This window comes from Cervus elaphus, chromosome 6 (genome assembly GCF_910594005.1).
Source record: "Cervus elaphus chromosome 6, mCerEla1.1, whole genome shotgun sequence".
Lineage (NCBI taxonomy): Eukaryota > Metazoa > Chordata > Mammalia > Artiodactyla > Cervidae > Cervus > Cervus elaphus.
The window spans coordinates 49,959,859-49,978,345 of record NC_057820.1 but is presented as its reverse complement, the minus strand read 5'-3'; the positions used below and the strand labels follow the sequence as shown (position 1 = coordinate 49,978,345).

The 18,487-nt window shown below is 40.3% G+C and overlaps 1 protein-coding gene across 15 annotated transcripts in view; it reads right to left on the bottom strand.

Moving 5' to 3' along the window:
- Nucleotides 1–15,852: 15,852 nt before the first annotated feature.
- LOC122696614 (cyclin-Y-like protein 1) overlaps nt 15,853–18,487 on the bottom strand; it is a 248,887-nt gene continuing 246,252 nt past the window's right edge. For all 15 annotated transcript variants that reach the window (XM_043906850.1, XM_043906851.1, XM_043906855.1 and 12 more), the window contains one exon: nt 15,853–17,925. In XM_043906850.1, the coding sequence (XP_043762785.1) occupies nt 17,812–17,925 (114 nt within the window). In that variant the 3' untranslated portion in view covers nt 15,853–17,811. The remainder of the gene's footprint in view (nt 17,926–18,487) is intronic.

The following is an 18,487-nucleotide window of genomic DNA, read 5'->3' as shown; positions in this document are numbered from 1 at the left end:
CCCCACTCCTGCAAACTCCCTTAACCCTTCAGATTCTTCTGATGTGACGAAGACCTCCCTTCCCACCAGAGATTTTTATCAGCTGATATCGCCTGATATCAGAGTCAGTTTGAGCACTATTTGGTCTATATTTTAGCTATAGAACTATGACTACAGAAAGGAAAGATGACTTTTTGACACAGGATGGCCATGATATTCTTTAGACTCTGGAGAAATCTGGTTAAAATGAAAATTTTTTTTCTTGGAAATTGCAAGACCAATTCTTTTTGCATATGCAATTAAAAAAAAAACTAGCTTGTCAAAAGGCCTGCCTAGGGAAAAGCTTGAAGTTAACCCCTTCCATGTCCTTGAAACACACAACCAACTTTGAGACCTCAACCTTGGCCAAATTAGAACTGCAAGCCAAAAAAGAGGGTGGGGGCCGGGGAGGTGGTGTCAAAGTGATATTTTAAAGCTCAAGCAGAAAATTATGAGATCTCGCAGAAAACTGAGATCTCTGTCTGTCTGTCTGGATTTATGCATGTCTCAGTGTGTGTCTTTTGTGTTTTGCTTTTTTGATAATATTGCTGAAGTTGTAAATGAGTTCTAAATTGGCCTAAAGAAAAGTAAGCACTTACAAGTGAGATAATTCTAAATACAAGAGAAATTAACCTAAATGAATTTAAGATTCACATGAACTGGGAAATATTCAGTATTAGATATCTAGTATTAATGTTTGCTTGTTAACCTAATATAGGCATGTCCAAGAGTTATTAACATTAAGCATACTATTTTCACTGTCCCTAGGTTTATTATAAGTTATGTGTTATTATATTGTTATTATCTATTACAAGTTTATCCACAAGGAAAGAACCTCAAGAGAAGAAACTTCCAAAAAATATGTAAATGAGATATGAGCTTTTAGATAAACTCTGTTAAGAATAACCATACTTTAGAAATGTCTGTCTAAAACAGTCTCTCTAGATTTTGGTAACCTGAATTTCTAGGGTTGTGCTAAACTAAGTAACAGAAGTTTATTGAATAGATAGGTCATTTCCAAATAAAATAAGATTCTGAAACATTCATTACTGAATACTAACTTCCTCTTACAGAGAAACTAGAGATTTTGGACTATTAATGAATAATGTTTGATGGCATCCTGAGATGTTCTATAGAATTTTTTTTTTTAGAAATTGTCTATGTTCACCAATCTATAGAATGCTAATATAAAAGTCACTTCTTGGTTGCTTGAGGAAGGTAGGATGTGTGTTTTCAGTAAAGAAGGTATGAGGAATGAAATTACATTTTATAAATGGAAACATAAGTAGGTCTGACTTATAGGTGGCTGTTTCAGGATGGGTGAGGAAAGTAATGGGTACAGATAGTGATAAGAAGATTTTATGGAAAGTGGACCCCAAGGGAAGAGTTTTTTGCATAAATACAAGTTTTCTTGAGATGTTGAACTGCCTTTGATAATAGATTTTAAGTTTCTTTACCTCTGAAGTGATATGTTCTATGTTTACCTTTGAAATCTTCCTTAATACTTTGGTTAAATGAATATATTGTTTTACAGTGATCTATATGATTCTATCTGACTGTTATAAACCCTTTTGATATTTATCGACAAAACTTCTTAAATAACTTAACTTCTAGCTAACTTTGGGATGCTTCAGAGGGCCCCTGAGACATCCCAAGGAGCTATTAAACTACCTGGGTTCATTGGACATGTTAAAGTACATGGGAAGTACTATTGAAGGGGTGACAAATCTTCTCAGGTTATACTGAATGGTTGATGTTATTAATATAGATATCCTAAAGTTATATGGAATTCATATAGATCTGATATACCCTGAGAAAATGTGGTTAACTATAATGCTAGTTAGCATATTGAAGTGTTACATCTCACAGCAATGACCAGGCTATTTTGTCAATTGGAATTTAATCAGATTTTAAACATGCCTTCTATGGTTTCACTCTGATAACTGCAAGAATACTGCTACTTCAAGATTTATGGAAAAGACTTATCTAAGATTAACCAATAAACAAATTTTCTTTGTTTCTTATCTGGTAAACTGGTAACAGACTGGAATTTATTCTACTCTCTTTGTTAAGAGAACAAAGTTTTCTTAGAATGAAACTTTTGTTAATGGATTATGAATTTCTTTGCCTTTAAGTGATTTATATTTGTTTTTAAAATCTTTTGTTACTTTGATAAAGTAAATAAGTATTATTTAAGATTATGGTACATATAGGCAAAGCTCATTCTGCTTCTACAAAAAATAAGTCCTCACTGTTAGACCTTTGCTATCCTGATGTCCTTAAAACATGGCAACAGTCTACTCCTAAATCGGGGAATTAGAAATAGGTGAACAATAGCTGTAAATCAAAGAGTCAGGGCTGTGGGAAATCCAAGGTGGCCGCTTGGCTTTCCTTGCTCCCTGACAAACCTCATTTTCATTTGATGAGTTAAAGCCTTCCCTGGCTACAGGGTTAATGTCCTCACAATGACAAAAAATTATATTTCACTTAATATTAAGTTCTAGTTTTGCTAATTAAGGCCTGGTTTAGTACGATTCATTTCTGAGATAGTTCCTTGTTGTTATGTTATATTGCTAAAAGGTTTAATTAATTAAGTTATTAGAAAGGACATTCTAAGTTTGTTTCTAAAGCTTATCTCAACGACTAATCTTTGGATAAAGGTCAGAGGCTCCATGATGTACACCAGGAGATTAACACATGGCTATAGTCATTTAACTAAGTCAGATGACCTGGGGTATACTGGGCTATACCTAATGAAAGTTCTTGACTTAAATTCTTGCTTAAAGTGAAGTCGCTCAGTCGTGTCCGACTCTATGACCCCATGGACTGTAGCCTACCAGGCTTCTCCGTCCATGGGATTTTCCAGGCAAGAATACTGGAGTGGGTTGCCATTTCCTTCTCCAAAATTCTTGCTTATGACCTTACTAATACCTGCTAGCTATATTATTTTCTGTGTCACTTGTTTCAGAACTGTTTCTTATGTTACTAAATGTGTGCCTGAGCCTGTGATAAAATGCTGATATGCAGTTTCATATGAGATCAATGATTGTAATAATGTAACTCTAGAATTGGGAAGAAGCAACAAGAGGGAATACTTTCCTGGACCAAGAGGCTAGTAAGACAGGTATGGTCCAGAGACTTTTGCTACTCTCAAGGTCTGGTCCAATAACAGCACACTGAGTGGCCTCTCAATGGGATCTTCCCAAGACCTGGGAATGAGCCTTCCCAGCACCGTGGGACACAATGGCCATGAAATGCCCCCCAAACATGGTCAAATATGTGACTATGAAGGGATCCTGCTGACTGGAAATTGGTGCTTGCCAGCTATCTCTACAAAGATTACATCATGACCATTGCAAGCTGTTGACCTTCAACACCCCTTGAAAGAAATTCAGGGTGGAGATCAGAAATAAGGCACTCTGTGCTCTGGGAAAAACCCAAAAGAACTGGCCTTCAGAGGGTCAGATGCTTTCAGGTAAAGGTTTTTATGAGCCCAAATTCTTGCATCTTCTCTTACCTGGAAAAACACTAACGTCACAAACCAAAGTCTAGTCCTGGTTCTCCTGGCTAGCTCCTCAGAATCTTTTCTACTTCTATTAGTCTTTAGGCCATATATCTTTAAATTTCTCATTAAGCTGATTTCTTCTAGAAAACAAAAAATCTCCGAGTGATAGTTTGACAAGAATATTCCCGACCAACACCTAGACAATGCTGAAACAAGCCACTTTATTATTCCATGGACTCTCATCTCCCTCCATAAATGCACCCTGACAGAGAGCAGGCAAAGGGAACTGAAACCCAGAGCCCCAGTAGGCCCCTACAGCCTGAAGAAACCAGAGTGGTCATCGCCTCTTTTCCTTTGAGACTGGGTTCCCAAATGCTTGAAAAGGAAAATAGGTAGATAGTTAGACGTGAGCAGAGTATCAACAGGGGCCAAAAATTTGGTCCTAAAAGTAAAGAGAGGGAGGAATGTGGTGACCCAAGGACGAATGAGCAGATGAAACCAAGGAGGGTCCTGGAATTCAGGAACAGAAAACCAGACCCTTATTGTCCTTCCTTCCCCCACATTGTAACTATTAATGGATTTCAGGTTCTCCTGAGAAGTATAACCTGTCTCCCTCCTACCCAATAGTGAGAAGGTATTTGCCTTACTCTTCCTCCCACACCATATATGTGCCTAGTCCAATCAGCAAGTGACCCGCAAGTCCCCTATCACACTCATTGTACCCTGGGTATAAAAGTGAGCTAAGGACCCCTTTTCAACATCCCTTCTCTCTTGGGCTGGCCAGCTGTTCTAACAGCCTCTTCCACTCTAATAAACTTTATTTCCCTCTCATTCTGTCTCATGTCTGGAAATCCTTTTCCAACCCGCACACAGACCATGACATAGATGATATAGATGTAGAATAGACTTATTAATAGATGGTATAGATATAGTGCAACTGAGTAGGATTCTAGGGGGCTTTTTCAGACAAGCCTTCCTCGATGCCGTATGCTTCTCTCTAAAGTACCTAGATTTGATGCACATTTCCCGAGTTGTTTTGCAGATGTGAAAATCCCTCCACAGATTCAGTGCAGTTCAGTTCAGTCGCTCAGTCGTGTCTGACTCTTTGTGACTCCATGAATCACAGCACGCCAGGCCTCCCTGTCTATCACCGACTCCCGGAGTTGACTCAAACTCATGCCTGTTGAGTCGGTGATGCCATCCGGCCATCTCATCTTCTGTCGTCCCCTTCTCTTCCTGCCCCCAATCCCTCCCAGGATCAGGGTCTTTTCCAATGAGTCAACTCTTCGCATGAGGTGGCCAAAGTATTGGAGTTTCAGCTTCAGCATCAGTCCTTCCAATGAACACCCAGGACTGATTTCCTTTAGGATGGACTGGTTCAATCTCCTTACAGTCCAAGGGACTCTCAAGAGTCTTCTCCAGCACCACAGTTCAAAAGCAATTTTTCAGCGCTCAGCTTTCTTCACAGTCCAATTCTCACATCCATACATGACCACTGGTAAAATCATAGCCTTGACTAGATGGACCTTTGTTGGCAAAGTAATGTCTCTGCTTTTTAATATGCTATCTAGGTTGGTCATAACTTTCCTTCTAAGGAGTAAACATCTTTTAATTTCATGGCTCCACAGAATAGAAGACACTAATTACTTGACAACTAAAAGCACACAGCCTCAGGCCTCCTGGAGCCTAAGGACTGATAATGTGACACCACCCTGTTCCCTCCCCAAATCAGAGAATTGTATGCCAGCTCACCCCTCCCCCCTCACCTGGCTTTTAAAAGTGCTTTGCTAAACTCTTAAGGGAGTTTGGGCTTTTAGGGTGTGAGCCACCTGTCTCCTTGCATAGCCCTGCAATAAACCTTTCTCTGCTTCAAACTCTGATGTTTCAGTTTGTTTGACCCCAGTGTGCATGCACAGGAATGTGTGCTAACAGTAGAATAAGTGTAGTTGATATAGATATAGAATAGATGGAAATAATAGAGACATAGAATAGATGTAGTTCATATAGATGTAGATGTAGAATAGATGGAGATGATACAGATATAGAATCTGTGAAGAGCACCCTGGGGTGACAGTGGGGATGATACTGGGCTGGTGGAGGGACCAGATCCAGGGCTGGCTTACAAGCAGTGGCAGTGACACCAACGAACCCAAGGTGGGGGCCCGCACCATCATTGTGAGGCCGGCTGTTTCCTCCGACCTCAGCAGCCAAGAACACATGCCTCCCGCCAGCCCTGAAGTGTCCATGCTTATTCCTGACTGGCTTTGGGATACCATTCAGCAGCAGGAGAACCAGGAGTCAAGGAGAAGACCAGAGAGCCTGCCACTCCCTCACCCTGCCCGGAGGCGAGGACCGTCACCCCCAGCTCAGCCCCCTCCACTCACGACACCCATGATGACAGCAGCGCCCGAGCCACCGACCACGCCGGTGACCGCCACGACACGTGCGGCACCACGGCCGTGGGGGACCACGCTGAGGCAAGCGCTGCGCTCACGGGCAGGACCGGGCCCCCCGGCCCAGCCGCCGCCGCCGCCACCTACCACAAGTAGGTGTCCCTGTCGCACGTGTAGGAGGAGGCGGACAAGGGACCAGGAGCCGGGCGGGAGTTGAGGGAGCTAGGTTGTTTTCCGTTGGTAGCTTTGCCAAGGTCACTTCCGTTTTACCTTAATGGTGCTGACGCCCGCTCCTGGGGCAACTTGGGAGAGGAGGGGAAGGGGCTGTTTCCAGGGGGGCACCTGTCCCAGGACTTCTCAGAGGGGCTCAGCTGACGTCTGCTCTATCTTCCTGCCTTTTTGAGGGGAACCATGTTTTTAATTTATATGTCGTTTTCTTAATTTTTAACTTTGTTGCATTTTGGCAACAAAACTTACCTTTGCTTTGGGGGGGCGGTTACAATCCTGAGGTTGGCATTATAATGAAGGTCCACTTGGTTCAGGGTTCTGTGAACTGTGTGGTCTCAATTGGGAAAATGTATTTCCTATACTTGTGTCTTTAAAAATAATGTGAACAGTGAAAGTTTAGGTTGCTGTGAGCGGGAAGTTTCTCGTGGGCTTCTCCAGCTTACTTCTCCTTCCACTGCTTAAAGTGTCCCAGATGCTTTAAGATGAGCTGCTTGGCCCTTTCCCTAACTTTGGGGACACCCTAAGTCATACTGAGGAGGGGGAGCATAATGGGTTTACACCTCCAGAAAGTGACAAGGTTAGGAAATGTTGAGAGTTTCTGTGTGCGTCCTAGCTTTGTTTAGCAAGCTTGAGTTTCTTTTCTGTAGTCCTTGTAATCATTCTCATTCTTAACAGTGCCAGCTTTGCTTGAATGACTTAGAGGTAGCATTGTAAGTGTCCAGAATAAATGTTTGGAATAGTGCTAACCTAAGGGATGGCGATTGGTTGAACTTCAATTCCAGACTGTTAAGATGGCAGCTTTGTGCTGGAGGAGTGGGTGGTTCTTAATAGACTCTAGTGATCTTACTTAAAAAAAAAACCAACAAAAAACTTGTGTTATATTTTGGTAAAAATGAGCCCACTTCCTTCTTCTGAAAGTACTTAGTGATAGAGCTGAAGGGGTCTCCTTTTTACATTTAAGGACTAAACTGGATATACCTCCTGTAATTAAGTAAATTTCCAACACTTCTCTTATCTGCTCCTCCCCCATCCCACCTCCTTTATCATGTTAAACAGTCCTTTTGCTTTTCTTATTCCTCCTCTCCTGGAGAGCTGTGATTAGAAACCACACCCATCCTTGAATGAGGTGCTTGAAAGGGAGGCTGGCTACCTGTGAACAAACATTGGCAGCAATGAGGGAAAATGACTGTCCCTGGACATTGGACTAGATTACAGCCAGATATTTCAAAAGCAGCGAGACACTGCTCTCTGCAGCCTCTGACAACAAATGAGACCCATAACACACTTGCTTAAGCTTTTGAAACGTGAATCAGTGTAGCAAAAGGAAAGCCGTTTTCCCCACCCCACCTCAATATATTTTTCTTTTCCTCCTCTTCTGAGAAAGCTTGTATATTGGTGAGCACACCCTCACAAACTTTACTGTTAGAGAATTCTGTTTGCTTTTCTAATCTGTTGAACCATTCCCTCATTCTTATATGAAAGCCTGCGTATTGTTGAATACACACGTACACACACTACACACACACACTTTACTATTAAAAATGCTGTTTGCTTTTCTAATCTGTTTAACCATTCATTCAAGAAGAGTGTGAGGCTATAGTTGGGGAAGGGAGTGACAGTGCATTTTCCGGTAAAATACTGGGGACTAGATTTAAGAAGCTAAAATGGCAAATGCAATTAAAATTTGGGAAGGCCTCTCTAGAAAAATGACAAGTATAACGATTTGCACTTCATTTATACCAAAGTTGGAAAAGTAAGATTTAAGCCCAGGGCAGCTTTTACTTTATGGATATTAAGTAAACAAGTGTGTATTTTCCACAATGGATTTAAGCACTATGCTGATGGAAAGAAGCATGATGTTAATAGTCTTCATGAACTTTCAAAGGCTGTTCATGTTTATAAAAATGCACTGCTCTTAAACACTCACCTAAATCAAAATTAAATTTCAGTATATTTGACAAAACCTGGTACACCGAGCTACAGAACTTTCTGCACATCTAATTCGTCTGCTTTTTCTGCAGCTGCTTAGAACCTTGAAATAGATCCCCTGCCTGAGGGCCAGTTCCTCTCCTGTTTTTCAAATGAGGACCTTTTCTGATCACCTTGACCTCTTCCCAGAAAATACATAGATTATTCTGCTGCCTTCAGTCATTGTGTCTAATTTGGGTTGTTCCTTTTCCTTTTTTTTTTTTTTTTTTTGTGGAAGAGTGTAAAGATGATGCAGAATTTATCTAAAAGTTGTGAGAGGATGTGGTTGAAGTGATTTAATTCTTACTTTTAAAACAATTATTTTTTTATTTCGGCAACATACCAAACCTAAAAAGAACAACCAATTTACTTTAAAAACAATTTAAGACAGTTAAGAGAAAGGATACTAAGGCAAAGAGCAGTAATAGAGGTAATGCACTGGAGGTTTTTTGGTTCATCCCAGTTGTTAGCGTTGCCTGTTTTCAGTCTCTCTCTCACCCCTGCTCTCCCTTCCCTCAAAGATTAAGCCCACTGCTTCCTGAAGTCTTGCATCAGCCACCCCTCCCCCTACCCAGGCAGAGAAACCCATCTATTTATGCTCACCCCCTGTTTCCATCTCATACTCAATTCTCTCCTGATTTTTATTTTCATTAGGCAGACCATCCATACTCATGAAAGCAATTATAAAATGAAAGGATGTGAGGTAGTTTAGCAACTTCTTTACAGCTAGCTCTGATTTTAGTGAGGATTTAAGGCCCAGTTTAGTCTCATACACAGCTTTTGGGCTGTCCCTTTCGTGGTTCAATTTTAAGCAATGTCTCTCAGCATAGATAGGAGGGTGAAGATTTAGAAGGAACTAATATGCGACCTATCAGTGAATCAGCTGACAAGAGCCTTAGGAAGTCTTTTTACTATGTATTATTAACCTCACATTCTGAAGCTGTCTAAATTGACTGGAAGAAAGTTCTCTTGGTGCCTTATTGGTTTATCCTTGCAAACCTTTGTCATACTTTCTTGCCGTCGCTTCCAACGACGGGCCCATGTGTGTGTTGTGTGTCACTGTGCGCATGTACAGGCTTAAATAATGTGCCAGCAGCCCTGTTTCCAAGTTGGTATTCATTAGGCCCTTTCCTCCTGGGCTAGGGCTGCACTAATCCTGACACCGGCTGCCAGGAGAAAACCTCATGGATCCCGCACCGAACCTTAGTAACAGCATCCGTGACCCGCAGTCTCAAGTACAGAATGGGAACCCCAGAGCTAGGAGACGTAGTTGTATATTTTAATGAACTGCCACCCCTGCTAAAGAGGCTTCTTTCACTTTTGTGCTCTACAGAGAGACCAAGGCGGGTAGGAGGGACAAAGCTTTGAATCACTGCTTTCTAACACTGAATGGGGCCAACAGGACAGAGAACATCACAAATCTAGGCAGGTGTGAGGTACAGTGGCTGAGAATTGCCTGCTCCCTCAGCGTGCCCTTTCTTGCCTCCAAAGTCCAATCAAGTGATCCTGGGAAAGAAATCTGCCTGGGTTGAGGAGGGTGGTTCTGAAAGAAAAAGCTACCAGGACATGAAAGCAGGGTGAAGGGTAGGCAGGATGAAAGTAACTAAGTAACCCGACTCAGAACTCTCAAAAGCTTCTAGCAGCTTGATGACAATTACAGGATTTATTTCAGCCAGGATAATGTCTGTGGTACATCATTTGAAGACAATATTACTTCATGTTGTTAAAAACTGTATGCATAGTATGTATGTGTTGTGGGTGTATATAAATAATTTTTATATATGGGAGATTTAGTGACTTTTGATACGGGTTTGGTGCAGGTGAATTTATTACTGAGCCAAATGAGGCACATACCGAGTCAGTAGTTTGAGCCCAGGGCATTCACTACTTTTTCTGATTTCCACATATGTGTATTGCCTGTCCCATGAGGTATTGTCGATGTCATGTCAAATCCAGAACTCATAAAGCAATGCCAGTGGTATTTTATTTGTAGACAATCAACTCAAATCTATAAATTATTACTGGCAGATGATTATAATATTGAATCTCTTAACACTAACAAAAGGAAATCCAGAGCATCTTGATAAAAAGTTTTTTGTTTTGTTCCTGGAAGTCAGTAGAACAGCAGTTGCATGTGGTTATGTTAGTTTCAAGGTACTTAATTTGCTGACACTATTTCAGATAAAAAATCTGTATGTATTATATTTGTGGGAAGCTAAAATAATGGTTTGAGATTTTTATCAAATATGGAGAGTAGCTATTTATGAAAAACAAAGAAATGTCTGTTTTTGTTTCTTTGTTCCCAATATAGATAAATTTTAAAGTGCATTAAAGCAATGGTAAAGTAAGTAAAAAGATGCTACACAAGTATTTTTCTCCTCATGCTTTTTACAAAGAGACACACTGCTTTCTAAGGGATTCCCTGGAGTAGGAAATGGCAAACCACTCCAGTATTCCTGCCTGAAAAATTCCAAGGACAGAGGAGCCTGGTGGGCTACAGTTCACGGCATCTCACAGAGTTGGACATGAATGAGCATGTGCTGGCTGAAGGCGCTATGTGGATTCTAACTTAATTATCAGATTTTTCAGATATGAGTGGCAACCTTTTTGTTGATAATGAAATTAAGCAAACTCCAATCACAGAAGCAGAACTAATGAAAACATGTTTTACTTGAATATACTTCTTAGGTTTCTCCTGCCAATCCTGTGATTGTTTTATGATTCACTGGAAGAAGGGAAATACACAAGAGCAGAGGCACTGCCTGACATTGTGTTGTTTTGTCAGCTCTGTCTAGACTGCTGAAGCAATTTGGATGGAAGCGGTGCTGTTCTGTGTGTCTGCTTGGCAGTCATGAACTCCCCAAACTTGATCATTCAATTTACAACTTGGTATGAAGGCCTCCCAGGTGGCTGAGACGGTAAATTATGTGCCTGCAATGCTGGAGACCTGGGTTCTATCCCTGGGTCTGGAAGATCCCCTGGAGAAGGAAATGGCAACCTACTCCAGTATTCTTGCCTGGAGAATTCCATGGACAGAGGAGCCTGGTGGGCTATAGTCCATGGGGTCACAAAGAGTTGGACATGACTGAGCAACTAACACCTTCACTTTCATTAAGGTCTAAACACCAGTCAAGGAGCCCAGATAAGGAGATATATATTCTCCCTCTATATTTGTGGAGTACTGGTTCCAGGAACTTTCCCTCCTGCAAATACCAAAATCCACAGATGCTCAAGTCCTTTATGTAAAAGTGGTGCAATATTTCCATATAACCTACACACAGTCCTTCCGTCTTCCCCCTGCATCCTCCCATATACTTTAAATCATGTCTAGATTACTTCTAATGTCTAATACAAATCCTCAGTAAGGAGTTGTTTTAAGTATAATGCAAATGGTTGGTAGTATGCAGCAAATTAAAGTTTTGTTTTTCGGAACTTTCTTAAATTTTTTCCCCAAGTATTTCCAACCCATGGTGATTGAATCCACTGATCAGAATCTGTGGGTACAGAGGACCTATTGTAAGTTGATTTAAAGTTGCCACTTCCCTGACAATATGGACAGATGCTTAGCAAACCTGAGAGAATGTAGTGTCAAAGTAAGATGAGCATTGTTAGACTGGTACACATTAGGGCATTTGAGAGAATAGAAAATACAGCAGCTGAGCTGGATCCTGGTAGAAGAGCCACTGTGCCTTCCCCATACAGGTCTCCATAGTTGACACATCTTCCTGATGCTTTCTAAGACATTGCTTATTCCCCACCAGTAGAAAAGGGGCCTGTTAGACTTGGGTGGCTAGAGAAGTAGGTCATAATGCATTTTTAGTGGCTTAGTTGCACAGCTCTTTAATTGGTCACATCCAGCAGAAGGAGAGGCAGTATAAGCGTTCTATGCATAGATTTGGGAGCTAGACTGACGAGGGACTCAGATTCCAGCTCCATCAATCATGGGCTGCTTGATCCTAGACAGATGGCTTAACCTTTTAGTACTCTCATCTTAGCACTTTCTCATCTGTGAAAGGGCGATAATGATAGTATTTATATTTTAGAGTTGGGAGGACCTGAAGGATTAAACCAGGTTAAGGTAAGTATCAATAAAATGAGGAGGAAGCAGCCATTCAGGCATGGGATGGGAGAGAATTGAAAGACTAGTTTTCAAGTTTGTGTCTGTGTAAGAATCATTGGGGGTTCCTATTAGAAATGTAGATTTCCTGGCTTCGCTCCAGGAACTGAGATTCGTTTAGTCTAGGGCCCAGGAAGTGGTTCTTTTTGTTTTGTTTGCTTGTTTAAACTTTTAGAATTATTTTAGGTTTACACAGAAGTTGCAAAAATATATACATCTTGCCCTAATATTAACATATTATCATAGCACTTTTGTTAAACTGAAGTCAAGATTATCATATTACTATTAACTCCAGACTTCATTTGGATCTCACCAGACTTTCTACTAATGTTTCTTTATCTGTTCCAGGATTCCCCTCATTTCTTACAAGTTTTCAGCCCATGAGAGGCAAGATGGTCTAGAGACCACATCTTGTGAAATACTGGGACATGTAAAGGACCAAGCAAGGTCAAACTGCCCTATCCTCATGTTGGGAAGATGAATGCAATTTTGAAGCAGAAGGGAATAAACTGGTGAGGTTCTGGAGGGGATGGGGGTGGATATAGCAGTTTGATTTTAAGCCTTGGGATGGAATTGCCTCCGTTGGATGAGAGGGGTTACCTTAAGAGTGAGGCATCTGTTCCTAACGCCAGGTGAAACAAGTTGTGGAGTCTGCACGTGGGGTTGCTGCTTAGCCTGAGGTGATACGTCTAGAATTGTGGGCAGGTCAGGGGACTGAGTGCAGCAGATGGGGAACAAGCACCTTGAGGAGGGCCCAAGTAGTTGATTAAAGGGGATCACAGGGACCAGTTAGCCTGTGAGCCATATAAATCCGGTACTTCCTGGAACCTGCTAAGGCTTTGGAAGTGGATCACAGTAGTAACCAGCATCAAGCACTGCCACATTTGGCACTAGCAGAAAATCAGAGGGTGAAGCTGAGATGATCCTGAGAGAGGCCAGTGGGAGGTGACCGAACACTCAACCTTTGCCCTTGGAAGGGTCAGTTCCCACAGGGAGGTAATACAGGGCCACCGTCTGGGGAGCCAGAAGTAAAGGTTGGAAATGAGAATGCTAGGATGAAGGAATAGATGTTTTAAGAAAAAGTCAGAACAATCTGAGTAGATATGGACACATTCTTGAGTACCTTAGGTTCTGAGGCTGTCGCTGAATTTTTCTAATATTCAAATTACTAGCTCCCTTCACATTTACCTGGGCCTTTTTTTTTTTATGAAGATTACTTTCCTGTATCCATTTTATGCTTCTAACTTAGCAGTTTATCTTGCACCAATGTTATTCCTGTATTTTTGAAAAAACAGAAATGACGTGTTGTTTGTTTGGTAATTTCTTTTTTTTTTTTTTTTTAATTTTTTTATTAGTTGGAGGCTAATTACTTCACAACATTTCAGTGGGTTTTGTCATACATTGATATGAATCAGCCATAGATTTACACTTATTCCCCATCCCGATCCCCCCTCCCACCTCCCTCTCCACCCGACTCCTCTGGGTCTTCCCAGTGCACCAGGCCCGAGCACTTGTCTCATGCATCCCACCTGGGCTGGTGATCTGTTTCACCATAGATAGTATACATGCTGTTCTTTTGAAACATCCCACCCTCACATTCTCCCACAGAGTTCAAAAGTCTGTTCTGTATTTCTGTGTCTCTTTTTCTGTTTTGCATACCTGGGCCTTTTTTAAAGAATGTTAACCACTTTTCATTTGACTCTGGATTCCTCTTAATTTCTGTTTCACTTTCCTAGTTCTTTCTGCATCCTAGAGTTCCCTAAACCACAAACTGGTATTCTTAAAATTTGTTTCACATTAAATTGTTCTCTCATCTGCCAAACCCATTTAAAATAGACTAAATTGCCTCCGAAACCAGACTGCACCTGTGTACAAGGGACCAGACTTTGCTGAAGGGCTCCTGGATTTTATTTTTGCTGGCAGTGTCAGGCCGGCCAGGGTGATAAGTGGCCAACAGTTGAGATCTTAGGTGATCTAATCCTTGGTAGATGCTAGGGATAATCGACAGATTCTGCACAGAAACTAGCGCTTGCCTGAGAGAGGCTCTGCCAGCCATCAGGTGCTTTACCTAGTAGCTCTGAACTCACAGACCACGGCTTCTGGGCGAGGAACAGTCCTAGTCACTCTACACGTGGTAGAAGGCTTGTGTGATCAAAGAGTTCAGGTAACCTACATGCTGTATGGAAACACTTCCCAAAACACTGCATAACCTGAAATATAGAGTGAATGATTTTCCAGTAAATACTGACTTCATCAGCACTTTTAAAAAATCAAGTAATGGTATATCTTATAAAATGGGAAAACTAACAAATGAAACATGAGTTGTTATAAAACCAGGACTTTGTAAGGTTGAATTTCAATAATGGGCATACAGGGTACTTTAGATGTGATAGAATAGGGTCATGATAGAATCTGATACAGAATGGAAAAAACTTCTCAGAAACACTGGGCCCTAAGTTGTCTTAGGGTGAACCACGTGAATTTAATGTAGAAAAATGACAATTTCATTTGGTTCATACATAGATTTGAAACCTTTGTCTTGTCCTTATAAAGTTCAGTTCACAGTATTCCAGTTAAAATTGCACCGTCAGTATATTCCAAAAACTAAAAATGAAAATAAATTTGAGTTGAGGTATTCTTTTATAGTCTTAGTACTTTAGGGAATAAACTCTTCCTAGGTATAAAATCTCAACACTACCCTATTGCCCCTACTAGGAACTAGTTTTCATGCCCTATAGTACTTATGAGAATCTTTAAGTTTTCCATTTATCAAAATGGCTGTAATTGTCTCTAGAATTAACACTGAAAGAGCAATGTTTAGTGATTCTAACTTGTCTTCAAACTACAGTCGTGTCCAAGCAGTGTTCCTACCCCCACTTTTTTTTAACCTTTGACCACTCAAGATGTGACAGCATTTCTGCTTAGTAACTGGCATATTATTACATGGTACAAACTATCTTAGTGATTTGTCATAGTTTTTCTCTCCTTCTGCACTAATTCAGATTATTTCTCCTAATCAACAACTTACCAAGAACAAAGTTAAAAGATCTGACCTTAGGTAGTGAATTAAGGTGGATGAAGACACAACAATACTATCAGGAGTGATGGAATATTGTGCGAGTGCAGTGACTAGGGTCTTAGAGAAACCTGATGGTGATCTGGTACATCACATGGCTTGTTTAACATCACCCTCTTTACAACAACCGCAGTTCTACTTCCTCTTATTCCATTTTCTTTCCTGTTCAGTGGCTTGAAATCCTCAAGTAACTCATGTTCTGATTCAACAGTATTTCTGTAACTCCTTTCTGTGTTTTACCTTTTATCTTCCAATGTGCTTTTTTCCCCTGTTGGTACAATAACACACAATTCCAAAGTGCCATCTAATGCACTATGCCACTGAGCACCACAGCCAGTGATTTTAAGTGTACTAAATTATCTTCTGGTTGAAAAGAACATAAGCCGAAGAAATAAATGCCTCTTAACTAAAGGCAACGGTCAAAGAAACTTTTGAATGGGTAGTCGGAAAATGCTTTCAGGCCTGCCTATCAGAGCGGATTGAGAACATTTGCGCTAAGCAGAGCCGTGATGTTACGTGAGCAGTGAGAAGGTGCACAACAGCCACGTATTTTAATTAAAATACTTTTATTCTTTTCTTTTAATATAAACATGAGGAAGAAAAACCACACAAGTTGTAGCATCCTTTTCAAAATAAAACTGCAATCGATACTTGAATCTCCAAGCTCCATAAACAACATTTTTTGAGGTGGTAGACTGTAATATTTTATATCCATTATTTATCGTTTATGTCTCTGTCCTTTAAAAATGATGGAACCTGTGGCACTCAATATAATGTGAAGCCTTGCTATAAAGAGAGAAAGTATTTATAGCCCAGAAATGCTTTGTTTACAGGCAAAATTCCTAGGATTATGTTTGAGAAGGTAGGAGAAAGATTTTACATAGTTGAGAACACTTTTTTTTTTTTAATGTTTCACATTTAGGTGACATCATTACCAATTTCCTAAAAGACTGATTACTGGACCTCCCTGTCTTTTAATGGGCTTCCTGGTGGCTAAGTGGTACCCTGTGTTTTAAAAAGCCTGAGGTAAGGGTTCCTAAGATTTATCTTTCCTCAAGTAACAACTTGAACTGACACACCTACAGCCAGGTTAACACGCAGAACAGAAAAGCTGTTTCATGTCGCTTACTTCCCTGTCACTACTACTAGGGTCCAGTTCCTTTCAGTTTATTATCGATAACTAATGCTATTGTTCGTAATTCCTTTACCAAACCTATAAAAAAGAAACTTCCGGGCTCAAGCAGATCAACAGCCCAGCCAGGCAAAGGACTATTTTAAAAAGAGGAGGCCAGGTCTATAAAGATACAAGATATCCTCCTGAAGTCTCTGTGCAATTTGAAGCTTTGATACTTGTAGAAATATAAATGCTACAAACTTACAAAACATCACCTGAGAGTTTACTTGAATTTCTTCTAAACTCATTTAGTTTTGTAAATTTTAAACATTAAGCTCTTAATTTTAATCTTTTGTTTTAGCCTATTGTTTGCCATCTTCAAGAGGGACTGAAACAAAAAATTCAAATTAAAAGCTTAACATCTAAGATTTACAAAACCAAATGAGTTTAGAAGAAATTCAAGTAAACTTTCAAGTCACATTTTGCGTCTGTAGCATTTATACTTCCACGGCAGTGTCCTGGAGTGTCCAAGCACACTGTATTAAAGCTTAAAATTGCACCAAGACTTTTGGGACACCTTCTATTTCACTATCTGCTTATTCCTGGACTAACAGGTTGGCTGCAATTATGAAAATATCCTTTAATACAAGTATTTAACAAAGAGGAAAATCATCAGAAAATGAGAAGCACCATTAGAGTTAACAAGAAACGCAGCAGGGACCCAATAGAAGCAGGTAACAACATACTTTCTCTGCTTATGATCCCAAACATGCTAATATGCTAATAAGTAGTGCTTGCAAAAAAACTGAATGACAAGTGTTATTCAGCAGCTTTTTGGTTTAAACTGATTGCCAAAAATGACTAGCAGCTTCAATGAAATAGGGAGGAAGAATCCTTCAAAACCTAACAGTGCTACAGCAGTCTGTTCCTAAGTGGCTATATGAGTTGTCAGGAGTCCCGTGTTTGAACGGCAATACTGCACTGATTCTAAAGGAATATGCAGCAATATGGGTGAGAAAAATAGGAAAAAGTAAAAGTTATACAGTTAGTGTCTTTAAAGTCTAAAAATTTAAACTATTAAAAAAACCTCACATAGTTCACAGTTATCGGCCTACACAGTAAGCAAATATCTGTGGGTGGGTTGGGAGCTTTTAGCTTTGGAGTGGTTTTTGTAACTCTGTTTACATTAAAAAGGACAGAAGAGTGTGTTGTCTTGACAAGGTCCAGTTTTTTCCTATGACCATAACCTTTGCTGTCTGCAAGTCTCTTGAATTCAGTGTCTTTCTTCTGGGTGAAATACTAACTTTGCTGGTTTCTGAGCAGGAGAGGTGGTATTTCTCCAGTCCTTGTTACGAGGGGTTCATGATGTTACAACCCCTCACCTCTCTCTGTTCATGAGAGGATGGCATTGGAGCGCTGAATACCAATGAAATGATCAGCGCTGAAAGACCTTCTCACAGCAACTCTGCCCACTTTGTATTTGTCTTCACACAGTCTGGAGATGGCCTAAGAAAGTCAATCAGATAGAACATAAGTATAATTGGGGGAAAAAAGTTCCAACCTTAAAGAAAGCAGCATTGATAAGCCACACATCTGCATTCATTTAGGTTGACAGTTGCTGCTACTTTGGATAGCTCATATCTACACTGCTGATTCCCTAAGATAATATTCTTCAAGGGCTATGATGAGATTGCTGGGGCAGGGAGGAACATATTTAAAAACTGGGTTCCCAAAATAGGCCCCATCTAACAGCAATATGATGTTACCTACATACTAGGTCCTTAAGCATAATGAACACACCTGAGCAAAATCAGTGTTTACCCAGCTATTCAACTTCTATTCAGTCTTCATTATTTACTACACTACGAACATTTTAATGAGGGTAGGTGTGTGTTGAAGGCAAGAAAGGTCTAGTGATGAAGCACTACAAGGTGCTATTTCACATGCATGTAAATTATTGTAGAAAAATGTCTTATTTCTAAAGTACCAAGGTACCAGAAAAAGTGTCAACTTTATATGTATGCATTTCAGTTGTAAATTTTGCTGTATACCCACCAGAAATCACAAA